At 39.3% G+C, this 27,953-nt stretch overlaps 1 protein-coding gene across 20 annotated transcripts in view; it reads left to right on the plus strand.

Moving 5' to 3' along the window:
- The window catches only part of NRXN1 (neurexin 1), a 1,145,650-nt gene that overhangs the window by 559,158 nt on the left and 558,539 nt on the right, over window positions 1-27,953 (plus strand). For all 20 annotated transcript variants that reach the window (XM_058684123.1, XM_058684125.1, XM_058684135.1 and 17 more), the window contains 2 exons: window positions 7,742-8,123; window positions 9,106-9,296. In XM_058684123.1, coding sequence (XP_058540106.1) covers window positions 7,742-8,123; window positions 9,106-9,296 — 573 coding nt within the window. The remainder of the gene's footprint in view (window positions 1-7,741; window positions 8,124-9,105; window positions 9,297-27,953) is intronic.

The raw sequence follows: 27,953 nt of genomic DNA on the forward strand, positions 1-27,953 counted from the left end.
ATATAATTAGTTTTCTGTATTTCACTTTAGCTTTTCCTTCCCATTCCTATTTAATTACATAAGTACGTTGTAAGTATGTACAACATTAACATGATTTTAAAAATCAATGCAACACATTTTGTATTACGAAGTGATGAATAGGGGCACCTGGGTGGCTCAGTTGGTTAAGCACCCAACTTCGGCTCAGGTCATGATCTCACAGTTTGGTTTGTGTGTTCCTGTCCCATATCAGGCTTGCTGCTGTCAGTGGGGAGCCTCCTTCAGATCCTCTGTCCCCTCTTTCTCTGTCCCTCCCCCACTAGTGAGTGTTTTCTCTCTTATCTCTCTCAAAAATAAATATTAAAAAAAGTAACAAATAGGGTGTGAATATGATCAGTGTAACAAAGAAAATTCCAGAAATGGCCCCTAAATGAATTGCCATCTGATTTTCATAGAAAATTCAAGATACATATTTTCAATTACATAGATTCCAACCAAACTTCTAAGTTAATGAATTGCCTTCTTCAACTTGCAGTAAATACATCCCTTTGTTTACTTAAATGGCCAGGCATTTATCTACCACCAGCAATCATAATGTTAGGAAACAGAATAAACAGATATTTACATGGATGTGGGATGTAGCTTGTAGATGTAGGAACAAGTGAGTGACCTATTCTGTGGGGGACGCCCAAGAGAATTGACTCTATTGAGGAATCATTTCTAAGCTACTGTTGCAAGTACCCATTTCTGCTCCTGGGCATGGACTAGCTCTTCAAGGCAAAGTTACTCATATTTCCTTGCCTGGTTCATATTAGGATTCTGGCATCCAAGACTTCATTAGGAATTCATAGGTCATTGGTGAGGTTTGGCTTATGATCTGAAAGAAAAGGAATCCCTTTTAGAATCCCCAACTTTGGAGGACAAATATATCCTAAGACATTTGTTTAACATGTTTTTGTTCAGCATGTATTATTAAAATTATAATATGAATCTTGATCCACCAACTCGGGTATGTAAGAAATGGGACATTTCTTAATTGTCTTTATATCAATTTAAATCAGCACAATTTAAATCAACAAGGCCTTAGGCCTCTCTTCTGGATTTACAGGATATTTAATCATAGTCTGTTTTGCCCCCACTCCCTATTCCCAAACTTGGATCATATGAGTCTCCTTTTGTCTTCCCTCTGCACTTGTTCCCACCAAAAACACTTTTTTTTTTTTTTTTTTTTTTTGTCCTTTGTCCTTTTAATTGCAAGAACCCTGTTGCTCCTGTCCTAAGTGGGTGAATGGATCTTTGCTAATTCCTGCAAGGAGCTGTGGGCTGCAGTCCAGTCTTCCTATGTTTACCAATTCTCTCTGAAACTTTGACCCTGAGCTGAGAGCAGGATGATGGAATGAGTTGTACTTCTAAATCCCACCAATATTCTCCTATCTCCAGTCAGTGGTAATCCCATCATCTTTATCAGCCCTCAAATACACTCTGTTCTCTCCTTTTCTTTCTTTCTTTCTTTTTCTTTCTTTCTTTCTTTCTTTCTTTCTTTCTTTCTTTCTTTCTCTCTTTCTCTCCCTCTTTCTCTCTTTCTCTTTTCCTTCCTTCCTCTTTTTTCTTTCTTTCTTTCTTTCTTTCTTTCTTTCTTTCTTTCTTTCTCCCTCCCCCTTTCTGGATAAACCTTGCAAATCAGGCTTTCTCAAAAGATTGAGGAAGGCATTGTTTTCCAGCAGCTTCCACTCTGCCAAGAAAAACCCTTTGAGGCAAAATACTTGGCTAGCATTTTAGAATTGAAGGAAGAACACAATATAAACTAGTATTTCAGTAAATTAGCTTGCCATTTACTCTTTCTCAAAACTGCCCAAAGTCTTAGAGCAGAAATTTGATTTTATCCTCTGCTCTGTAGGAGTAAATTTTTTTTTTCAGTAGTGAAATCCAACATGCTCTTTCCAGAGTTTAAAGATGAATAGGAATATAAACCAAGTAAATATTGATGATTCACCCAAATTATTCATCCTGCACCCCAGTACTCTACCTCAACTTTTTCCTTCCCTCAGCTCTCAGCATCTTGCTGCTCAGAGCTAAAGGCAGTTTTATTTTCACATTAATTTACCTTTACTGAGTGAATTTTCATCAAGGTGATTTATTTTTGGGGGATTAGGTTTTGTGAAAGATCTCATGAAAGCCAAAAATTTGTAAGAATAAAAAGCCTTGACTTCCATAGCATGGGAAGTTTCCAAAATGGGCAGTGGAAACTTGCCACTGAGGCTTATGTTTAGAAATGGGATTTTTTGGGGCGCCTGGGTGGCGCAGTCGGTTAAGCGTCCGACTTCAGCCAGGTCACGATCTCGCGGTCCGTGAGTTCGAGCCCCGCGTCAGGCTCTGGGCTGATGGCTCGGAGCCTGGAGCCTGTTTCCGATTCTGTGTCTCCCTCTCTCTCTGCCCCTCCCCCGTTCATGCTCTGTCTCTCTCTGTCCCAAAAATAAATAAAAAACGTTGAAAAAAAAAAAAAATTTAAAAAAAAAGAAATGGGATTTTTTTTTTCAAACACTCTAGTGTTGAAGCCCACTTGAGGCCCACCATGAATTAGGAAAGCAATTGTTTTGTTTTGTTATTAAATTTTACAGCAAGTGAGAAATCACAGAAGAGGAAAAAAAGAGTAAGGAAAAGCATTAGGCACTCTTCATGCATTTCTTCTTACATTTTGACCTCATCTTTAAATTACAGTTAAATGTACTGTTAAGTAGGTGTTGAAGACACGACAGTACGTGCTCAGGCCAGTCTTGGGAATGCCTGCACTTTACCTAGGGTGATGAGGGCAACAGTTGCCTGCAAAGAAGCTCAAAAAGGAAGAGTTTCCCTAGGAACTTGGAGGTGAAATTCTACAAGCTATATAAGAGCCCTAAGCAGGGAGTCTTGGGTTTCAGCTCCTCACTTGGTTAGTCTCAAGACTCTGGAACTATGTGTTTTGTGTGTGTGTGTGTGTGTGTGTGTGTGTATGTTAGTGTGTCTTTCATTAAACAGTATTTACCATATGTAAGCAAACCAGCTAGCTGGGCATCATCATTCTATAATGGAGCTAACCTGAGTTCGCTCCTTGGTGACTTACAGATAGAGTCTACACCAGGTGCAATTTGTCACACAAAAGAAACTTTGTTTGCAGCAAACATGGAGATCACAGGGAATAACTTCCAAAACTGAGACTCCCTTAACAGAGTGAAAGGTATTCCTTTCCTTTTAGGGTTAGGATAAATATTCGGAAAGGAGAGCTTTGGCATGGCAGGTAAAGGCTTGCTCGGGCATACTTAGAAAGCACGCCTATACATGCCTCGTAAGTTATGGTAATGAAGCTTGTGCTTCCCCTTGGATGGAGACTATAACATTATAATGAAGCTGAGGCAACTGTTAGACAAGGGGAACGGAATATGGGCTTGTTCCAAGATCAGTATAAACTGGTTGAAGTCTTGGGCTTTTATCTCTGGTAAGGAATGCAGGGTCTTTGAAATAGCACTGGGAGTTTTTGCCACTCATTTTTTTGTCTCAGATATGTTTAGGCCACTTCCAGGCCTGGTAGAAACTATTAATTTTTGCATTCCATTTGTTCCCTTGAAATCCTTAACTCCTGAGGTTTTTGCATTTCTTTGTAATTCTGGCATCGCCCTGGAAGTTCTGCCAGAAGTGTGTTTGGGAAAGTAGAATTGGTAAGGCATAGGCCATGGAAAACAGCTGGCTGGGGTGGGGGTTGCTAAAATGACTTCTCTTGTGTCATGAAAGCTATGTCTCATTTTTCTTTTTCTGGGTATCCCCTAACTCTTTCTGCTTACAATTTCCCTCCTATCATCTACACATTATTGGTAAGTCCTGCAAATTACATCTGCAAAATTACCTCATTTCATACATCTTTTTTTTTTTCCCATTTTTGCTATAACCACCCTACTTCAAATGGTCTCCAGTTTACTATACCTACATCAGAGAGATTGAACACACACGTACAGGCACTGACTCACGGCATCTGCCTGCCCATAACCCTTCAATGCCCACAGAATATAATCAGGAGGCATTGTGTGTTGTATCTGGCCTGTGACTCTCCTTCCCGTCTCAGATGAGCCCCTCATCTCATATACTCCTGATTCCCCAGCCACAATGGCTTGCTCTTTTTCACCTGAACGCCCTTGGCACCTCTTTCGCTTCCTGGAATCCAACTCCCCATTCTGCTTCTCCAGTTCTTAGCAGGGCTCTCTCTCTCTCTTTTCTTAATGTTTTTAAATGTTTATTTATTTTTGAGAGAACCATAGCATGAGCAGGGGAAAGGCAGAGAGAGAGAGAGAGAGAGAGAGAGACGGAGACACAGAATCCAAAACAGGCTCCAGGCTCCGAGCTGTCAGCACAGAGCCTGATGCGGGGCTCCATCCCATGAACTGTGAGATCCTGACCTGAGCCAAAGTTGGACATTTAACTGACTGAGCCACCCAGGCATCCCTTCTTTTAATCTTTCAAATTTAACTTAAATATCAGCTCAGGCCCCCCATCCCATACTTAACAACTCAATATCCTGTTTATGAAATTCATAGAAGTTTTTTGTTGTTATTTTGTCATTATATATTTCATTATTTCCTTACCTCTTTTTGTCTGCCTTTCCCCAATAAACCATGAGTTTTGTAAAATGATACTGCTTCTTTATTACCTAATACAGGACCTGACATATATAGCACACACTCCAGAACTTTAAGTGAACTAACAAGCTGATATGGGGCTGGGTGTTATTTTGTTCTGTAGCAGAAATTTAACTCTTGACTCTGAACAAGAAAGTTCACTTGACTCCGAGCAAGATTAAACATAAACTAGCTGATATTGTTATGTGTTTGTATATAAAGATTGGATGTGCATCATAAGATACCTGTGCAAACACACTATCCAGGAGGTTGTCTCTCATTGGAGATTATTGCCAATCCAGTGTATCCATATCCTTTGATCAGAGGCATTTTGCTAATTCCAGACTTTCTTTTCACTCAGTCTCTGGAAAAGATGCTGCATTTTTAATTGCTTGGAACCTTAAAAAAAATCTTTCTCCTTCAATGTCCTTTATTTTTTCATAATCAATATATATGTATAATAGTAGAGGTGGCTACATTACTGCCAGAGGATTAAACTCTGGAATAAATTCTGAGGGAAAAAAAAGAATGTTTAGAAGGCAGCAGTTAATGTCTTCTAAGGCAGTGGATAATGGCTTTTAGGTGCTAATTCTCCCCCGCCAGCAAGCATATCTGCCATTACTGTCAATGCGATTTATATGCGCTTATTAAAGAAAGAATAGACTCTTGAACATGGGCCATAATGATTTTTCTTGTAACTGGGCCACGGTTGCTCCCAAACTGTTTTACTACCTTTTTATTATTTATGCTCTGCATACATATTCTAACCCTTTGAGAAAAGAAAACAGACATTACTTGTTATTTTTATCGCTGAACTTCTCAGTCCTTTGAAACAAAATGTGCTTCCCTATTTCAGAACTATCAAGAACATGACAGTTTGGGATAATATTTAGTTGTAAGGATTTGTATTTTTTAGGGGGGGAGCAGGTTATTTCCTTACTATCTGTTGGTTCATTAATGGAACTTTGAAGAAGAAACATGACAGTTTCAGGGTAGAGGTGGGTTCATTGAGCTAGGGCTCCCATTTTAATATAATGAAAAAGATTAAAAAATCAACACAAGGAAGTATGTAAATCCAAGTGATTTTTTTTTTTAGCTTTTTATAGTCTTCCTTTGTACAGCTTATTAATTCAATGTTTCTGGTGTGATATTTGAAAATTATTTAAGACTCCCTTTATTTGCTACCAAGTAAGTAGTTCCCCAAGGACTAGCATTGAGGTCATTGAACAAAACACTAAAGAAGGAGAGAGAAATGATGTCATACTAGAAACCAGTAATGCTAAGGATTTAATAGTATTTTTGCATCCAAAAGATGAGCAGTAGGCATAGTGGGGAGGAGGAAGGAAACAAGATATTTACAGTGGTATATTTTATATTTAAAAAAAGTTTGTAGAGATAGAATCAGAAAAAAAAAAAAAAGTCCAAAAAGAGAGCATGTCAAGGGTATGGCAAGAATTCTGTTACCAGGATCAAGAACTAGTAAAGAGGTGTAGAAATTAAGCAGAATTAAGTACAGCTCACGGGAGAATTTTTTACACCAATGAGTTTATAAGCATCAAAATCAATTATGTATGTAGAAGTTTTTCTTGCACAAGAAAAAAAATATGCCTTTTATATTTCACTTACTGGCATTTCCTCAAAATGCCAGCCAATATTTTACTGTCTTGATTGAAGACATGAAAATCTGTCAAGCTGGTTGAAGGAAGGCCGCATAGATGGTTGTTCAATCTTCATTACACCCGGGAAGAAGGTTCAGTGCATTTTCTCAGGGGCTGATCCTGGGATTAGCTCTAATTAATATTTTCATTAATATCATGGATGACAGGATATGGTAAGCTCGATAAATTTTCCAATTATGCCAAATTGAGTAGTGAATCTAGCACCTGGAAGAACTTGATTGCAATTTGAATGACCTTTTCGAGTTTTAGAAGAAAGCAAATGACAATTTAATTGGACAAGAGCAAGATGCTAGGAGAGAATTACTAGCAATGCTAAGAGTACTTTATGTTGTACACTGGAAAACAAGTTCACATCTTTGTTTATCTTCCCTTCAGTGGTATGTAGGTAGGTACAATTATCACTCTAGAGGTAAAGACGGGATTGGGTTGGGTTTTCATGGGATTGACAGAAGAATTTAGTGGAATGGAGAAGCATGGAGACTGAATTGAAAAGTCAATCAATAAATAAATCTGCAACCAAATCTGACACTAGGGTGTTTAAAAAAGATTGTACTTCAGGGCTGATTTTACTCATAGTCTCAAAATTGGGCATGCCTTGATTTGGTAGAGTGTGCCCAGTTTAGGTATCCAAAACATAAGTGGAAAATGGCGTGGGTCCAGAAGAGATCAACAGAAACTCTAGAGTGGCCAGGAGGCTAGTTCTAGTGAAGACTGTGGGAATTGTTCAGCACAGAAAAGAGGAGGTAAAAAGTGCATATTTAATTTTGAACACATTTTTATGGTTCACTGTTGAAAGAATAGTCAGCAGCCCTTCATTTTTTCTATTGGGTATAGGAAAATATAGAGTCATTTTTTTTTCTTTAAGAGCATTTCTTTAAGAAAAACATGTAACCATGAAGCTGGGATGTATCAATGTTGGATGGAACAATTTAGGACAGTCATTGCCCTTAATTCTTCCCTCTCCTTTCCTTCCATCTATCTTTTCTTCCTTCCTTCCTTCCTTCCTTCCTTCCTTCCTTCCTTCCTTCCTTCTTCCTTTCTTCTTTATTCCCTTGTTCTTCCCTCCCTTCCTTTCTTCAGTCCTTCCTTCCTTTTTCTTTTCCTTTCTCTCTCCTTCCCTCTTTCCTGTTCTTTCTTTATTTCTTGCTTCCTTTATTTCTTTCCTCTACTTTAAAAAAATTCTGTAATTTTGCCTAATGAAGGTGATTTTTGTTAAGGCTGCGACTTGGACAAAGATTAAATCCTGACCTAAGAAAGTTTTATTAAGTATCCAGCCTTACCCTTTAATATCATTGCTATGTTTTTACCATATGTAACTGAATGTCAAAAGGTATTTGGATCCTTGTATTTTAAAATGTGATATCGCCATGGAAGTCTAAAGTTGGGAGTTTCTTTCAGATACAGAAAAATAATAATACATTATTATTATTGACCTTTCAGGTCAAATGGCAGGCGATCACACGAGGCTGGAGTTTCATAACATAGAGACTGGCATCATCACGGAACGTCGGTATCTGTCTTCTGTCCCCTCCAACTTCATTGGACACCTGCAAAGCCTGACATTTAATGGAATGGCATACATTGACTTGTGTAAAAATGGTGACATAGATTACTGTGAGCTCAATGCCAGATTTGGCTTCAGGAACATCATAGCAGACCCTGTCACCTTCAAGACCAAATCAAGTTATGTTGCCTTAGCTACATTGCAAGCCTACACTTCTATGCACCTTTTTTTCCAGTTCAAGACAACATCCCTAGATGGACTAATACTATATAATAGTGGGGATGGAAATGACTTTATTGTGGTCGAATTAGTTAAAGGGTGAGTATATGTGAGTTCAATGACAAATAAATAAAAATTTGCAAAATTGACCTTGATAACCAAAAATATACATTAAACAGATGTGTTCGTTTCTAAGGTAGCGGGCAAGACTGTGGAAGAATGGCTTAAATATATTTGTTCAAATCACTTCTTGGATATCTTGTAAAGTTAATAGGAAATCAGTAGTCTTCTATACCTACACTTTCATACATGAGGTACAAATAACATTGAGTTCTAATTATGATAGGCATTCCATGAATCTTATGCTTCAAATGTGGGTTTCCTTACTATGCACACTGTAATTCTACAAAAGCATTTCTACAAATGTATAAAAATTTGTGCTAATTAAATATATATATATATATATATATATATATATATATATATATACCACTTCTGTGCACATCTAAGATTCTACCAAACTGGAGCCACACATGTAACATGCAACCCTACGAAATATAGGTGAATACATAAACATCGCAGAGAAGCATTATGAAAAGTTGCCTCAGATGATCATGTGCTAAGGTCAGGACAGTCTTTTAGGAAATCAAGAAAATGTATGAGGGAGGGGGTGGATATCGGAGCTGAGTCTTGAAGGGTGAGTGCACATTTCCCATCTAAAAAACAGGCATTTAAGATGAAGGAAAAGCAGGTACAAGAAACTGGCAAAAGATGGGGTGTAGGTGGAAATAGAGAATGAGTAGCAAAAGGTATTGACCTTCCAATGTCATAAAGTGAGATGTAGACCATGATTTTGAAAATAATTTTCGCTATTTTCATGCAGACAATGAATAATCCTCCTTGCTAAAACAGTAGTGTTTCTTACCTTCTTGTTAGCTGAGCCTATGTACAGCTCACTCAGATTTCTAACAAGAATAGAACGACATTAAAAAAAAAAAAGATCTCCATTTGTAATATCCAATTTGACTCCATCAAAAATTCAAAAAGTGATGACATTTCCTCACCTTCGCTTTTTTCCCAGGTACTTACATTATGTGTTTGATTTGGGAAATGGTGCTAACCTTATCAAAGGGAGCTCAAATAAACCTCTCAATGACAATCAGTGGCACAATGTGATGATATCAAGGGACACCAGCAATCTCCACACTGTCAAAATTGACACGAAAATCACAACACAAATCACTGCGGGAGCCAGGAACTTGGACCTTAAAAGTAAGTTCACACTGCGTCGGAGTAACAGGCATGAACCCACATGGTCTCCACTCACATGATGAATCCTTTGTTTTGGAGTGTGTGTATCTACTGTTTGCCAAGAGTGATCAGAGTTTTATTTCCAACACATAATTAATAATACAACATACAAGCTTGTGCTCCCCTTTAATGTGGCAGAAACATATGTATATTTAATAGCTCAAAAAATGCAATCTCTAAGAATGCATGCATGATTAAAATTTAAAGAGAAAACATGTTCTTAGTCTTGATATTATAAAGACAAGTAGGTTGTTTGCAAGCTTCTTTAGTCCCTACAGTTTTTAATGGATTTAGGGTCAAGTAACTAGATTCCTAAGGAGTTTCTTCTAGAACTTATTAGTTTTCTTTCATTGGTGAGAGTTCCTAGACTTACACACCGTCTGACCAACAGGGGTCTGAGCCTGGCTTACACCCTTGTGTCTCCAACAGTGAATTTGCCCCGTCCTACCCGTACACACACACATACGCACATACACACACAGGCACACACTAATAGGAATGTTTCTTTCACCAGCTGCTAAAAAAGTTTAACAGACTTTGTCCTTCCCTATCGATACTCGCTTTCTCAAGTGAGCAAGACAAATGCTTAGAAAACATGTCAGTAACAGAAAAAAATAACAGAAGTTTCTATTTGAGTGGGCCTTTGTTATTCACTAAGAATATATCCATACATGCCATCTTGTTAATACTGCAACAAGCACTGGACGAGGTATTATTAGCATTTTATTATGAATGTAGGAAATCTGAGCTTTGAATGGCTTGCCCAGGGATGAAACAACAGCCACAGTAGAGTAAATATACCCCACCCCCGCCCCATTTCTGACGTAAGCCCCCTGCATTGCCCCTCTACCCTGATGCATCCCAAAGCCCCGGAGGGATCATTGTGGTCACATTTTTGCTTGTCAAGAGCTGTTCATTTATATTGATGGGTTCTTTTCCTTTGGCTCACAAGGTAAATACACGGGGAAGTTAGAGAACTGGAAAGAGAAAATCCAACAGAACCCTTTCTAGAGAAAAATGGTCTTTCCAAATAGGGCGAAAGAAGAAAGAAAAGTATTTCATGTCCTGTAATTGCAGAATATATTTACAATCCCAGGAATATATTTATCCAACGCATAAAATGTGTGATAATGGCTGTCTTCCGTCTTTCAGAGTGGGCCTCTTGTTAACTTCAAAGCGATCCTGTTTGTGTCCACACATCTAATAGCTTAGCTCAGAAAGGAAAATGAGATTCAAAGGAAATGCTGTTTAACAGGCTAAAGCTCTTTATCTTTCTTCTCTCTGACTAAAGTGAATGGAATGAGTTTTCCATATTTTCCTATTTAATGAGTACTCCTGTTTTACACAGTGGGTTCAGGTGGTAATTGTCAAGGGAAAGGAAGAGATTGTGACATTCAATGTGCTGGCCATGCCAGCCACCAAAGCTAAACCAAAATGGCGTCCTGTTTGTGGAGAGGGAGACCTCAGTTAGCATAAATGGATGTCGCTAGAAACTGTGTGGGATGCTAAAGTGGCTGGAAAAGAAGCAGTTCATGGCTGATTGAAGTATATGACATGCACAGACCTACATAAACATTTGGGGTATAGAGAAGTAGTGCAAGGCAATGTGCTATATCTTATTGGACAATTAGGACAGTTTCCTGAGGTAAATATTTGTTTAATGCTCATTAAAAATGGAAGTGAGGGTAATAGAAGGCTGTGGTATAGGATTCTTTCTGGTGTTGGAGGGGACCTTTACAAATCTAACTAACCATCAGGACCTATTTTTATTAAAACATTGAATTTTTCATGATTCTGAATGTAAGAAAGGCTTTAGCCACAATACAAAAAATAAAACTATGAATTGAAAGTAGCATTTTATATTACATTAAGATACTAAGTATTGAATTCTGATTGAGTGCATTTGCCTTTAAAATACCCCATTATTTAAATTTGAAGTGAATTCCCCAGGTGAATAGAGATTCTATATCAATGACTACACCCCTTTACTTTGTGAAGTTCCTATGTGTTTACACATTTATCAGACTATGCCAAAAAGTGAAAGCAAGTCCCGGAAATTAAAACATAAAAATTAAAAGCCAAAACTGTGGGCTTGTAAATTGAATGTGTGATCCAATGGCAACGATAACCCCAAGGAAGCTCTCTTGCCATGTGTGCCACTGACTAGAAGGGGCTTAAGAAGAGAGCTTGGTCATGTAATGACACAATTCCTAGCTTCTGTCATTACCACCTTTTGGTATGTGTGGTGAGAGGCACTGGTCAGATGAGAAATATTGACAGAACATTTACTCTGTGCAAAGAAGGGAGAGGGCAGTTTTGAAGAGGAAGAAAGTGTTCCTATAATGGAAAGCTTTCTGTTCCATGGGGAAGTTTGACGTGGGGCATTTACAGGACAGAGAAGAACAGGATGCCTACAGCCATATCAGGCCATTAAAACTAATCTGGTGGCACCAGGAAGAGCTCTAGAGGAAGGTATTGTTGAAGAATGAGTAAAACAACTAAGCATTTTCTCTTCTCCACCTGGATGCCCACTGGAATTGGAGGTGGGCTGATTGATTTAGGAGACCATCCACATGAACTCTTCACTCTGAATTGAACAGCATTGTTTTTCTTAGCATGCTAGTCATGTAGAATTCAGGCATTCTAAATACAGGAAAAATGAAGGGTGACCTATTTTGGTTGATGATTTTTATTTCATGTATATTTTGCCCTTACAGAATTGTAAGAAAATTATCATATTTATTCTATACTCCGCTTAAAGTCACTGCCATAATCTTTAGTTCTTCTCAAAGTGAGTTCAACCAGCTCCACATTAGAACCATGTGACAGGGTTCACGAAATGCAAGTTTCTGGATCATGCCTCAGACAGACTGAAGCAGTAACCATTCGAGAGTAAAGTGTAGGAAATGCCAAGTGTCTTTATTTTTGAAGAGCACTCACTAATCTTGATACCATTTATTTCAGAACCCTCAAAGAATGCAGTGTCTACGTTGAAGCAAAATTAAACTCATTTTTGAGTTTAGTACAAATCCTGGTTTTGTTTTTATTTTAGGATTTTTACTTTTGTTTTGTTTTGCTTTATCAGGCCTGGGTCAAAGAGGTGTTGATTGCTTCAGGGTTCTTGGAAGTTATTTCTCGCGTTACCATACCATAAAAAGACACTAGAGGGCAGCATCAGGCCGCAAAACCTGCCTTATGGGACTGAGGTTGGGGGAAAACCTCAAGAGTCCTCTTGCGTGAGGAAGCACAAATTCTTTGTTTTCAACCATCTAATAATAATATTTTGGGCACTGATAATAATGATGCTTTTATCCACAACTCTGATTTATATAGACAGAAATTTAATGTAAAAATTTGCAAGCTAGGGACTCTTTATCCCATTCCCCACCTTGACTCAGATGGAGATGGTCAGCAATGGGTGGGAGTCTAATGATCTTTTTTCTGAGAAGAGGAATTCCGTGCAGGTGACCTTGTTCAAATTATCTTTCGTGACACTGCTGAGTTCTCAGGGGGTTCTGTGTCTCTCCCTGCTGATACAGTTTTGCTTTCATCTTTATTTCCCAGCTGTTTGTATTCTATTCCCTCTGGCTATTATGTACAAGCTGCAACATGCAATGAAAAGAGCAGCATAAATTTGCTCTCTGCATTGATTTCCTAGCACAGCTGCACATTCATTGTGGGACTTCTGAGTCCTGCCCCCTTTAGAGAGATAAACGGTTTGTGTAATTCCTCTGTATGTTCTGTCTTCGGCAAATTTGTATGTTTGCGTATGTATGTATATGGGAAGGAGCTAATATTTATTGACTTTCTACTAAACACTAAATAGATTTAAATGATTTATTTTATTTCATCCTTATGGTTAACCCGGGTATTTGAATTAAGGTCAGCCTTGTTCATTCATTAATCTAGTTCAAGAACAAAGATAGGGAAGAAGGACTGTCTTTGGCCCCCATCTTCCATGGGTACCCTTCTCTAAGAAAAACAATGCTGTTCAATTCAGAGTGAAGAGTTCATGTGGATGGTCTCCTAAATCCATTAAATTTATTCTTGAGCAAATTGAGGATAATTTACTTGATAAGGGAAAAAAAAAAAAATTCAAGGTGCAGTGAATACAGTGCCCTCGGGTGGCCACTTAGCAAACTACTTACAAGTGAATAATTCACCAATAGACCCCATCTAGGTCAGCCCAGGCAGAGTCAGCCCTTTGTTCTTCCACTCACACTCTGATTCCTTGCCCCCCCCCGACCCCCCCGCCTTCCACCCCAGGGTTTTGAGCAAGCTTTCCCTCTGTCTTCCAGTCTTGTCTCTTCCCTCCTTTTGACCATTATTTTTTAACCTTCTTGATATTCTTCTTTAAATCTTACTTTGAAAGCAGCCACCTGCTATTGTTTATTCTGCTACCAAGCCACTAAAAGTTTCCATAATCACAGACAACCCAACCAGGGCTTTCCTTTCAAATATATTCATTCTCTAAGCAAAGATTGAAGATGAATAGTATTCTTGTTCATTTCATCTTGATCACATACCAGTCTCTCTCACTCAGCTACCTACCCTCTGCAATCCTGAATATAACACATGTCCCCCCTTCTCTACCCTTTAATGTTGCCATTTGACATATCATCACTTCCGTTCTTTAGTGATCCGATTTTATTCCCAAGTCCTGATCATATTTAAACATACCCGGGCTGGGGCGCCTGGGTGGCTCAGTCGGTTAAGCATCCGATTTCGGCTCAGGTCATGATCTCGCGGTCCGTGAGTTCGAGCCCCACATCAGGCTCTGTGCTGACAGCTCAGAGCCTGGAGCCTGTTTCTGATTCTGTGTCTCCCTGTCTCTCTGACCCTCCCCCGTTCATGCCGTCTCTCCCTGTCTCAAAAACAAATAAACGTTAAAAAAAAATTAAATAAATAAATAAATAAATAAATAAACATACCCGGGCTTTGTATGTTCAGCCCATATGACATCTGATTGCTGGCTTGCCTTGCCCTGATAATGTACTTGAAAAGAAACTTTTAGAGAAGAGTCCAACTTTGAGCTTAGCCTTAAAGTAGGAGATAGCGCTGAAACTGGAGGCAAGCTCCTGTTGTCCTGTTGGTTAAGCTGTCTTTATTAGAACTCTCTCTTTTTTTTAAAATTTATTTAAAAGGAGCAGAGATTTAGTCACATTACTTTAGTTAATGGGAGAATATTTTAAGGATCCGTTAGGAAGAGAGACAAGAAATCCTTTCAACTGCTGAACAATGAGGCAGCATAGAGAATAAGAACTTTGTTCTGATAATCATACTGGAATCTCAAGAACAACCCTCCTGGATGTTCTCTTGGACATGAATATCCACCGCTCCCCAATTCCATGCTCTCCCACCGATCCTTTCTCTACCGGGTCTATTCCCACTTAGATATTTTCTGTCTCTGCTCCCTGGCTTCTCCTACTCTTGACTTCTGCCTCATGGCTTCAACCTATTGCTTTTGTTCCTGTGTGCATTACCACCTTGTCTATCCCTGTCTCTTCATCTCACTTTCAAATTCCAAAAGATGGGATCTCATACAGTGAGTGACCTTTCTAGAAAACAAGTTCATTGACTTTTGCCCTGCTGTTTTGGTCAGGCTCCCTTCTTCAGGCCAAGTAGCTATAAACACAGAGCTAGATTTGCATTGGCATAAAACCTGAATTTCAAAGATGATCCCTGGGAAGAAGTCATGGGCTGGAAGGCTCTCTGAGCTTCTTAGGAGGAAGGTAGGTGATTTGCTTATTCAGAAGGGCCCGAGTGTCATGCCAGAGTTGAGGAGCAGGGAATTTAGGGGTTTTAAGCAGGAGTGTAGTTCATGGTGCATTTTACAGTCATTCCTTTGGCTTGGATGCAGAGGATGGACTCCAGCTGGGGGAAAGAGACCACTTTGGAGGCAATCATCACAGTACAGAACAGAGATAGTCAGTCTCCGAGTATGTAAAAGTAAGACTTGACATTTCGATTACTCCATTTCCCATAGGAGAATGAAAAGACCATTAGACATGTGAAGTGATTGTCTCCTGACCTCTCCCCTGAAATCAGGCTTGGCAGAAATCAGGCATGGCAAAATTCAGTCTCAATCTGATCTCTTTCCTGCAAGGCCTTTGTCATTGTTTCAGTCTCACTCCCACTTCCAGTGGGACGTCTCCCCCCTCCATGCCCAGCTGTCTTGGACCTGCTGTCTGACCTTGAGTGTGGAAGTCCCTCCATCTTCTTCCCTAGAATCCTTGGGCCAGCTTCCATAAGTGAACAGAATTAAAGTTCTGTATTCCCTGTCAACAATTCTGTCTTCTTTCTTTTGTATTCCTCAACCCATTGTACCTGTTTTGGTACCTCATCTACATTGGGCATAGATTTTCTGTTTAGGTTTTTCTCTTCCCTCTACATCTATTATCTGAAGTTTATCTTCTCACCATTAGGATCATAGGAACTTAGAGCTCAAAGTAATCTTGGAGACAATCTGGTCTGACTCCTTTCTTTTACAGATGAGAGAAGTGTGCTCAGGGGAGAAGTGCCAGCACCGCCATACAGATAATTAGTGTTTCTAGATCTGGTCTTCTAATTCCCAGTTTAACACTTTTTACAACAGGCCAGGGAAGATGAGTTTTATTGTTCATAGCAACTCAGTTGACTGCCAGCGAAAGCCTCGAGCAACATGCTGAAAAGAAATCTGATAACTTCTTTGGACTTATTGGAGAACACTCTTCATGTGGTTGGCCATCACGCAAGATGGAGACTAGTGGTGTAGGGATCACCTATTTGCTTTTTATTTCTGGTGCAACCTTAAACACCCTAACCCTTCCAACCTGTAGTTGCTTTGGGGCAGGTAATATAGGTGCTTGAATTCCTGATGCTGGTTTTTGCTCACCCCTGACACTGATTGAGCTCTAACAGCCACAGGCCTTGGCTTGTGTGCTTGGAATAACTGTGAGGAGGTCATTTTCCAGGAGAAATAGCCTTCCTCAGTCCTCCCATGGCAAAGCATGGGCTCCTGGAAATCTGAATCCAGTTCAAAAATGCCTTTTGGACAAGGTGCCAGTTTATCATGTCCCAACAGGACAGCAATTAGACAAGCTCTACAGCTGGTGACATTTATGCTGTAGAGGAGAAAGTGCCTATAGGTGGTGCGGTGGGTTCTTAGGGATCAGATAATGCTCACAAGACCTCAGCCTCATTGTAGCTAGGCCTTCAATACTTGTCTCTCTCCAGTATTATCCAGTATATCTCCAGTATATCCCAGGCCAGGGATGAAGCTGAGATGTCTTCTTAAAAGTCGAATAAGTTTGGCAACATCTTTGTCACTGATGAAGTACTTGAGTCTTTAGAGTTTTCGTGGGTCAACCTCTTTTATTTTTCTTTTCTTTTCTTTCTCTTTCTTTCTTTCTTTCTTTCTTTTTCTTTTTTCTTTTTCTTTTTTCTTTTTTTTTCTGAAGGGAGACTTCAACAAAGGTCTTTGGAGGTAAATAAAAAAAAAAAAACAAACATAAATCCATTCACTAATTCAGTGAAAAAAAGGAAAGTTAGTCAAAGTGTATCATTCAAGGAACCCAAGGACAAGAAAGAGGAAGTTTAAAGCTAGACTTCATGAGAGCCCCATTTGGGAAACCTGTCAGCACCAAGCCAGCATCTTCACTCTCATGGTCTCCACAGGGGCTGTGAGATGTCTTCTCGTAACTTTCCAACAAGGCGTTGGCGTTGTTATTCTCCCTCTCTGTGCACTGGCTTTCCGTGTTTTCATAGGCATTGGAAAAGGGACTCCCCAAACCTGGATTTTCACCTTTGGCGTTCAAATACTGATGAGAGACTCACTTGAGTTTAGGAGCCATAGTGCCAAATTCTTAGAGAGTAAGGTTGATTGGAATATATGTGCTTCCTATGACCAGAATGGGGGATAGTAGGAGGCAGGGTCACCCTGTAGGTGTAGGTCACCCTGTAGCTTTTAAAGGTGGTCTGTAATCTGCTATGCAAAAATCAAGTTGGTGTGTCTGCCTTGCTCTGGGTTAGGGGTGGGGGCTACAGCCATCGAGATGGTAGATAACAGGGCATTGCATGGCACCAAAATGTTCAGATGACTAAATTTATAAATGCTTGGGTGCACAAAATTATTCTGTGGGTGGAGAGAGACTATGTTGATCTGGGGTCAGCACAGCACATGGGATACAAAGGGCAGAAGCAGAAGTCACAGGCTCACTAGATCTTGGGGAAACACAAGGGAAGGAGAATGCTAGATTTTTATCCTCTGTGGAATTGGAAAGATTTAAATCAGGCTCCTCTAGATCTATAAAGGACAGAGAGGCCATGGCTGACTTGTAGGTAATATTACATGTGTTCATTATAGATCTCAAAAGTAAATATCACTGTTATTTTCAGTGGTTGTTCTATTTAGTTAGGGTTTAGTAATAATGCAGATCCAGCCATCTTTTTCTGTGACCCAAGGAAAACTAGTTTCTCCCCTTGATCCTGAGCAATTCCTCTTGAGCCATGGTTCAAAATTGGAATAGACTGGAAAGTTAGGTGGGCTTAGTACAAAGCTATCCCCCACTCCTGTAAAGATGCTTCAGAGCCAATTCTGCCATCTTTACTCTTGTAGGAAAGCACATTTTTTAATGGCACCATGCTGCTGTTGGCCCAGTATTTTCACACACAGGAAGGTACTTCCATTATTACTTTGGAACTGCATTAGGTCAATCAGCCTTTCTTGTTAATGCCACAGTAATGTGGTTTTCTGTTTCTGCTCTTAAAAGGGGCCCTTTCTTGACCTTCACAATTAATTATTGTGGTTTTTCTTGAGGATAAACAAGAAGCAATATAGCTTTGTAATTAAGGACCCAGGCTTTGGGGTCAGACCGACTTAGGTGAAATAGCATCCCTACTATTTATTTTATGTGTGTCCTTAGGCAAGGTACCTCACTATTCTCTCAATCATCTTGTACCCTTTGCTAAGCATTAGCTAAGAGATTTATCTTAGTAGCTTATCTCTTTACTTTTCATGACAAACTGGTGAGGTCGCTGTACTTGGCTCCATGTAACAGATGATGAAACTAAGGTAAGGTTTGGAGAGATTAAACATCTCGCCTAAATAATAATTATAGTGATATTAAATAGCTATAATAATTATTTTAACCTGTTTCTGAGAGCTTATCATATGCCATGCACTATTATAAATACTCCACTTACGAGATCTCAATTCTTATCATAGTGCTCAAGATCAGCCAAAATGTTCTTTGAAGCTCAAGGGTTTGCAAGGAGGGGACTCATAAGGTCCACCTGGATGTGACAGGCGTTGACAATATTTAGGCCACTTTTTCCAGCTTTCTTATAGTTTGCTTATTAGCATTCTTAGACAGGCTGCATGAGGCTCCCCTCCCTCCCCTGCCCCGACCTGCCACCCCCCTCCATCAAGCACACTGCTTTGATTTCCTGCCACTGGTTCCCCTTGGAAGCTTCAGGACTATAAAAAGACTTCTCCGAGCACTTTAAGGTCATGTACTAATGTACTGTTATCTCTAACACAGTAGACCTTTGGCATTTATAAATTTGACACGCATGGTTCCATCTATTTTTGAGAAACTTGATGGTCTGGGATACGATTATCTGTACGTTTGCTCAGACACGAGTTTGAATCATGGACAACAACAGAGTTATATGCAAAACTGAGTGTTGTTGCAAGAGACACTGTCTACTGGCCTGGCATCTGTCTTTGTTCTCTGTTCAGAGATGCATCATAATAAAATGCCTTCATTAGTGTCATCATCATCATAATTAGTAACTTAATAAATAATGTCATTTATTGAGTACCTATGTGTCAGACACTTTGTTAAGGGCTTAAATGTGAAATCATTAAATTTAATAAGCATCATGTTCAAATACAATCAAGCTACATATTATCTTTTACCTCAAGCCATCACTTGAAAATGTCTTGTATTATGTATATACGGGCTTAGAAGAAATGTTTGGGCTCACTGTTAAGACAATTCTATAATCATTTTACACTATAAAACATAATTTTAACTCAAAGTTTTTAAAAGTAGCCAATCTGAGTTATTAATCAAAACTGAAAATAGGGGCTGCCACCTGCTTTGGCCAGTCACAGGTAGGACAGGGGGCGTGTTCAGCTCTGTCCCTTCCCACTGTTATCTTCTCACAGCTTGTTGACTAGGGACATCAGCTGAAGTCTGAACTGGCCTGGTGCACATCTCTTATTCACTCCGTTAGCACTGCTTGCCTGGGTTCATCCAGGGCCCCTCTTCCAGAACCTCCTGGCCTTAACCCCTGTGGAGCGGTCATGCCTTCTGTTCATTCCACACAAGCTCTTACTCCCAGGGTCCATTCTGTCTCCAGGCAGCCCTGCCTGGCTTGCTCTCATTACACATGGGGCCCACAACCATGCATGAGGAGTTTTCATGCTTCCTTTACTCCTCAGCCCTGGAAGTACAGCCCATTCCCACTGCTCTCATTTCTACCCTGCCGCCACAGGCTGTTTAGAGCTTTCTTAATATTGCAGGTACCAGTCCTGTATCACCTCAACTGTGGGAAACTCAAAGCAGATTCTTCAGGAGAACTGAAAGCCTTCTGTCTAGCTTGGGGCTAGAATATAGTCCCCCTTTGGGGGCCAGTAGTGCTTACTACACAGAGCAATCTCAGACGTCTTTCTTTCCAAATTCTGACTGCTACTTCTTCTCCTTCATTATTATTATTATTATTATTATTATTATTATTTTGTCCTTGGTATAACTGAGGGATTCAAGGACTGAGAATCAGTATTTTATCATTCCTTTGTAAATTTTGCATCTGGCCATCTGTCTCAGGCTCACATTATCTTTTTTTTAAATATAATTTATTGTCAGATTGGTTTCCATACAACACCCAGTGCTCATCCCAACAAGTGCCCTCCTCAATGCCCATCACCCACTTTCCCCTCTCCCCCACCCCCCTTCAACCCTTAGTTTGTTCTATTTAAGAATCTCTTAGGGTTTGCCTCCTTCCCTCTGTTTGTAACTTTCCCCCCATCCCCTCCCCCTCACATTATCGTATCTATTGTGTTGACACTTCAGCTAGGACTTGAATTTTGATACTCATTTTCATAAGTGTGGCCTCTTAATCTTTACAGTTAGATGAGTGAGATGTTAGTGTTTCCATATTACAGATGAGAAAATGGAGATCAGAAAGGCTATGTGAGTGGCCTAGAAATAGAATTTGAACCCAGATCTATAGAAGGATTTAAATACTACTATGTATATTTGCCAGCACATTAAAAGGAATTTCTTCTGAATGTCTGGAGTGAAAGATACTACTTTAAAAAAAAAATTAATGTTTATTTTGAGAGAGAGAGAGAGAGCAGAGGGGAGGAGCAGAAAGACAGGAGACACAGAATCTGGAGCAGGCTCCTTGCTCTGAGCTGTCAGCACAGAGCCCAACATGCAGCTTGAACCCACGAACCACAAGATCATGACCTGAATCAAAGTCAGATGCTTAACTGACTGAACCACCCAGGTGCCCCAGCATTCCATTCTATTATTAAAGCCCTCCAATGTCTAAGCCTTTAGGAAAGGTTGCCCACACCTCCTTGTTCCCCTTTTTGATCATTTCTGTTCAAATATTTGCATTTCTCCTTAAGAAGAATTTAAATATTGGGAAAAAATTATTTGGAGACATGCCCTAGGGAATTCTAATATCCCAGTGGGATTTGATGGCTTGATTGAGAATGTTCCATCTTTCAGGCACAGAAGGAACTCCTCCTTTGAAAAAAAAAATTATAGAAATGTTCAGGTACTTGATGAAAAAATGAGTTTTATCTGACTTTATGAAGCTCATGTATTATAGAAGACTTTTGGCAATGTCCATAAAGTTTTTTGTGCACTTTGAATCATTTTGTCCTTCCAAGATATCCAAAAACCACTGGTGGCTTTACCCTCTTTATTCTGTATCTCTTACTTGAGAACAGGTGCCATTTTTTTTTACCTGCATTAAACAGGCCGTTATTATAGGAAAGAGCTGTTTTTCTGTACTTACCCTGTATAGCACTCGATCTTCCCCACCCAAAATAAATGTTCTTTTATTTTGAAATAAGAAAAGAAAATTTCTTTGAGTTAAGGAAAGCTATTTTGAAAAAAAAAAAATAAAGGAAGCCAAATTGTTATATAGAACTACTCAACATCTTAGGAAAGATAACAGATTTATATAGGTCCTCTTACTGGTCCCTTAGTTATAAGTCTCTTAATTTCAGGAACAGTCATTTCTAAACTCCTCCACCTATTCTATTCCTGTCACTGAGAAGGTTTTCAGCAAAAAATAGGAGGCAGTGTAGCATAGTGGGAGAAGAGGTAGCCTGGGAGCTGGAGGGTTTAATGCCAGTGTAATTCTCCTTGTACTGGTTGTATTGCCTTTGGGCGCTTAACTTCCCTTTTCAGAAGGGTGCTTTGCTTACTTGCAGGTGGGGTTAATAATAACTTCCTACCTATTGTGAAGAACTGGTAGGAGGATCAATTGGAGTAGGGGATAGCAAAGCACCCAAACTGAGGCTCTGTGCATGTTTAAAGTGTAACAGTATTTTTGAGATGGAGAGCCTCTGCAAGCCGTGTGCAGTCCTAGAGAGCATCACACGTCAGTGAAAAATGAAACACAAAATGGTGACAGAATTGTCTGATGCTAAAGGATGTCTAAGGTATCTACACTGGCTGTCAATCAGATGAGAAAGAGGATAAAGAATGATACTATCTGAACTCTGTTTTCACCTACAGGCAAATTTACGAAGCCAGGAGACGAAGTTAGCTTGGCATGAATTTATATGCCTGAACTCGTACCCCATCTGCCATGGTGTCACTGGCATAGTGTGGGTTTAAAAGAAGATGGATTACTATACACACCTCCGTAGCAATTTCATTTTATTATTTCCCATTTAACATGCCCACCAGCTTTCCCTCACAGTCTGTTGGCCAAACACACAAACAGAATCTGCCTTCGTGTTGTAAGTTTTATAATCATACTTTAAATTTTTTTTTCATGTTTTGGACAAGTTTATTTTTAAACATCAGATAGAGGCAGGAACTTCAGAATGTCGAAAGCATTATCTGTCCTATTTATGAACATAATGTCAATATGAACACTCCAGGCTCACTACAGGAAAACATTAAGGTCTGAATGTTAACTTCATCAGAGTCCTCCAACCTGTTCATATACAAGTATTAGGTTGGGCCATCGATGAATGCGAGTGTCCTACTCATCTCTTCGTAGGAGGCAATTGAAAAATAGCTGCCATATCTAAAAATCAAATTGTGGAGGCATAAGAATTCTACCCCCTCGTCAGAATTTTGATACCTAATATTTATGTCTGTGGAAGCAAATTGGTTTTTTCTTCATGAGATTACTCAGTGAGTATACAGTTGAGTCTCCCAATGTCCTGGGAATTTATGTTCGTTTGCATTGACTCAGACCAACATTTATTACCATTACTTTTCTTCACTGGCAAACATACTATAAAACTTCTTGTATTTTGTAGTAATGGAGCTATCCAAATTGGCTACTTGCCGCTTGGAGTGTACAGTGTGTAAACCAGTACAGATTAAGTGGAAATTGTCAGGGTTTCAGGGGACCTGTGCTTGGCGTTCGACCCTGCCATTTTCTGGCATTATGGCCTTGAACCACAGCATCTTCATTTGGGGCATGTCTCCAAAATAACCATTATTCCTTTTGTAGCTCAACAAAAATCAAATGAAATTATATATGCACAAATGCTCAGTAAAGTTTAGGATGCTACACCAACATCAATCCCCATTGTTATATTATAAAATGAACGCTGTCTTTTCTGGTTGTGACCATGGCAATGCTTGACACTGATTACCAAGGACTCAAAGCTTTGAGGAGGCTCTCTCTCACCTGGACAGGGCTCTACACATTTAAGTTCAGTTGTCTCAGTGATTTTTGTGAAACTGAAAATCTTTTTAGCAAAAGCAGTATACTGTTGGATGTGGGAGGCTGCTGTAGGATCAGGAATACCTTTGGCTGGCAAGTAGCTGAGATTATAGCAACAAACCAGAAAAACTAATCCTAGAGTTCTGGAGTGATAACCCACAAACAGTAGACACATGCCTTTCTGGGCTGAGAACATGGTGACAGAGAGGAAGAGTCTGGAGAAATAGTGTAAAGTGCCCACAGCGTGAAGTGCTGCTATGGAGGCTATATGTTTTTACAAAGCAACACAGAGAATAACAGAATGGCCAGAGACAGAATAAGGCAGAGTGCCAGGGTGGGCTAGAGTTTAATGCCCCACAAAGCTTTTTGCACTTACTCTAGCTGCAAAAGACTCACGAGGGGGTTCTCATAGCCACACATCGATACCCTAAGATGTTTCTCTACTTCTATCTTTGTCTGCCTCTCTCTACAAATAAATTCAATATATGTCACTTAAAATTGGTCATGGATTACTCTATTAGAATGGAGAAAACAAATGCCACTGCATTGGCTTCTCTTAATGAGTTGGATGGCTTCACTTCTGAGTTCAAGAAAGGAGTCAGTAGAAGAAAAATTCCCCACAGTTAACTTTATTATTTCTCAAGTAGAGGGAACAAAGGACAAATATGACTGTTATACTCTCATAAAACCCTCACTATGTCTTTATTGTTCAAGTGATTACTTAGTGAATACAAACCCACCAATCCATCTATTCATCCAATAAGTCAACAAATAATTTTTGAGTGACTACTAAGTGAATATGAGAATGTAAATAAAGCTCATGATCATTTTTTAAGGAATTTATAAAGTAATAGTAAGGTAAGATATTCACACAAAGAACTGGGAAATAAATATGGTAATTGTCAGAAAAGAGGTTCACAATACCATGGACACTTGAATACTGCTAAGCCTCTGGCTTTATTTAGAAGTGGAGGGAGGTATTGAAGAGACTGAACACAGTAGGGAGACTGATCTGGTGTTGATGAGGAGGAAGGATGGATGCAGGTACACCAGATAACAGGATCTTGCATGAAAGGTGTACAAGGGGAAAGATAGACAAGAACTGGAAAAGGAAATTACAGAAAAGGAAATTGGCAAATGTCAGAAGTATTGATAAAGCTGAGTCATGAGTTCTTGTCAATAATTTAAATGTAAGGTGTGAGATAGAGAATAGAGTTAAAAGATGATTTTGAAATTTCAATTTGGGTATCAGAGAGATGAGAAATGGGATTGCTATGAAACAGAAAAAAGTCTAGAAGTAGTTTCCCAGTGCAGGGGAAAGATGATGGCTTGGTTTTAGGCTGAACTTAGAATGCTGGAATAAGCCTCAAGATAAGAGTTGATAGGTATTTACTACAGAACTAAAATCAGGTTGTTTTAGCAGTTAGCCTTATATATACCAAGAAAGACTAAGGTGTAGAGAAGTTAATGGATAACTCATAAATCAAACTGGTGACCAGTGAGCATCTCCTCAGCAAAGAGTTTCTAAAATTAACCTGATATTTTTAAGAGACCTATGGAAGACACAGATCTTGTATCTCAGAGCAAAACATCTACTTGAATTGCCAACTTTGACTTCAATGTTGAACACTGAGTGTGCTCTGATCTTAGATGTGGTCTTGGACGGTGTTTATTGTTTAATCCCATGTGTGGTTTGTTATAAAGGTTTCCATTTGTCTACTCTTGAGTTTAAGTGTGTTAGCTTCTGTGCTTCTGCTTTCAGTAATTTAACATAATTTATTTAAGCAGTCAGAGTAAATTGTGACTTCAGCTTTCTCCCCAGAAAAAAATAAAATAAAGTAAATAAATGAATGTTTGTTCCCAAAGTATTGAAGATGATTTTTCTTCTAAGAGGGCACACCTAATATATACAAAGAGGTCTAGATTTAATTTGTCTGCATTAAGGTATATGGTCAAGATCTGACCTGAGGAGGTTCATTTGTGGATGTACAACAAAAGATTAAAATTAAAGATAATGATACAAATTTGGGGACAGAGTTCAGTTGTTCCCTGGGGTAAGAGAAGGTACTTTTCCTGCAGAATAACTCTCAGAAACTAGCCCAGTCTGATGGCACTTTTTCTGCCAGCTAGTCACAAGAATTCAGAACAAAGTTAGACTTGTGTTCCAATTTGCTGTCCAAGGTCCTATCCAGAGCAAAGCCTCCAGAATTATACTTTCTCCAGTCCAGCCAGTAGGAAAGAAAGGCAGTGGGTATTCAGACTTTTTTTTTTTTTGCCCGCCAAATGCCAATTATAAGAAATCGTGAGAGCCTTCTTAAGTTTCCCTAGAGTTTTAGCCATCCAAATCTATAAAGCACTTGTTCTTAATGTATGCTTATTTTAATTAAAATGAAAGTAAAATGTTTAAGAAGCACAAAAAAAATACATATGAATAAACGGAAAGCTGAGTCAAAGAACTAATTATACCTTGACACTTGCATTCTGCTGCTGTAAGGCACAACTTGGAGTCCTTGCTCTAATTGCCGTATGCTCCGTGTTTTAAAAGAAGAGAAAAAGTCTTATACCACTTCATTTACCTGCTTTTTTGGTTGATGGCTCCCAAGCTGCACCTTCCAGACTCAGCAGCTCTTCCCTAAGACCCCAGCTCCTATAATCATATCGCTATGGACCGCTCCTACTCAGATTCCTCCTGTTTAGTGTTAAATGTAATATGCCTCTCTTGGATAATTTGTCCAAATTATCACTGCTTCAAATTCTGTTGTGTCCCCTAGATTTTTGGATTTCTCATTGTCTTTTTTTTTTGGATTTCTCATTGTCTTTTTTTTTTCTTTTTGGAAACCAGTAGTCATAAATTCTATTGTGTTACTCAGAAGACTTTGACTTTATTTAGTCAACATTATTTATCATGGCCCCTTCAGAAACTACTGCCTTCCAGCCAACTCTTGTATGCTTTCTTGACTGCTGTATTTAATTTGTCTTCATGGTTTATCTGTGCTGTTCCCCATGCCTGGCACAACATTTATGTTATTACAGAGTAATGTAGCCTATCCTTTCTTTGGGTCTAAACTCTTCCATGATGCTCCACCTTACAATCCAAGTCCATAAAGCCTTTTATTTTTCTGATTGTCTAAGGCACATTTAGCTTGACTCTTTTGACCTGGCCCTGGGACATCACAGGATTCTTCTATTTCTTAATCTGTTTATATCAAATAAGAAGATATTTATCAAGTAATTGTCCTCTTTCTGTAACCAGGTTCAGTGCTGCTGGGTTTGTAACCGAATATGTCAAAGGAGCCTCTGGAGCTTCTTATAGCACAGTGCAAGGCACACTCCAAGTACACACATGACTGCAAATCTGGTAAAGTAAGACGTGAATTTGACACCTTGTCATTCAAGTTATACTAGAAACAAGGAGACAGCCTAGACTTCTCATTCTGTATCTCTTACTACAATCAACATAGAATGAGATACACCATAGATGTGTCGTTGCCAAGCATACCAACAGTCACACCAGTAGTTGTTGTGTGCTGAGTGCATGCTGTACCCAGTGCTTGCATACTTTCTCTGTAATCCTCACAGTCTTGCAGCATAGGCATTATTAACCCACTTCACATATGAAGAATCTGACTCTTAAGGAAGTTATGTAACTTAATGTGCCTTCACTAAGACAACCAGTAAGTGGCTGAGCCAAGGTTTATAGCCAGATAAAGTAAAAAGCCTGTGCACTATTCCCTACTCATTACTGCCCAACTACTAGAGTATGGATATTTGTGATATCACCTTACATCATTCCATAGATAACACCTTTGAGAGACAGAGACAGAGACAGAAACAGAATGTAGTTTGAGATTTTTTTTTTGAGAAAAAATACTCTCTAAATGCTTGAGGTTATCGGGCTTTATACATGTTCTCAGCATCTTCTGCTAAAAATGCCCCAATTCCATCATTGGCTTGTCAGTTGCATGCATGGCCTACTTAAAGGATATGAATAAAAATCAACCCTTCATAGCTTGAAGAAGGGGTAACAGGCTGGCTTCAAGTCTGTATGAACCTGACTCTTATTAGATGTCCATCCTGGCTCTTGTTCACACACAGGGTCATTAAAAAGCATATCCTCCTTCCCATGCACAGGAATTTGCCTGCAAGATCCCATTAATGCTAATGGGTCATTTTAACTTCCATCACCTCAAGGATCAAAAGGAAAAGCTGCATCTTTGATGAAGTGTTAATGCTATATGGGGCTCAGGCCACTTAAGGGTTTCTTTTGTTCTCTTCATAGGGCAACCCACCAGGGGATGTTAGACCACTATCTACTATATGAGGAGGTTCTAAAGACAGTATGAAGTGGTGGTGCTAAGTGCAGCTTCAGTAATGAAAATGAGAATGTATTCCCTACTTATCCACCTTAGTATATGTTTGAGGCTTATATCCTGCACTGCTTGAATCGATACTTTCTGCTCTTTAATAACATGAGGGGAAGATTTCTACTTCTCTGCAGTAATCTCTGAAAAGTTGTTCAGGCACATATGTTTGCCAACAGAAAAAAAAAATAGGATGGTGGCAGGAAGCGGGGAAAGGAAGTAAGTGCATTTTAGAATTAGCTCTCTCTCCATGTGTTGCCTTAGCATTCTTTCTTTCTTGATTCTTTTCCACTATGACCTCAGTCCATCAGATGGCTGACAATATGTGTCGAGTGTCCAC

Source organism: Neofelis nebulosa, chromosome 9 (assembly GCF_028018385.1).
Source record: "Neofelis nebulosa isolate mNeoNeb1 chromosome 9, mNeoNeb1.pri, whole genome shotgun sequence".
Lineage (NCBI taxonomy): Eukaryota > Metazoa > Chordata > Mammalia > Carnivora > Felidae > Neofelis > Neofelis nebulosa.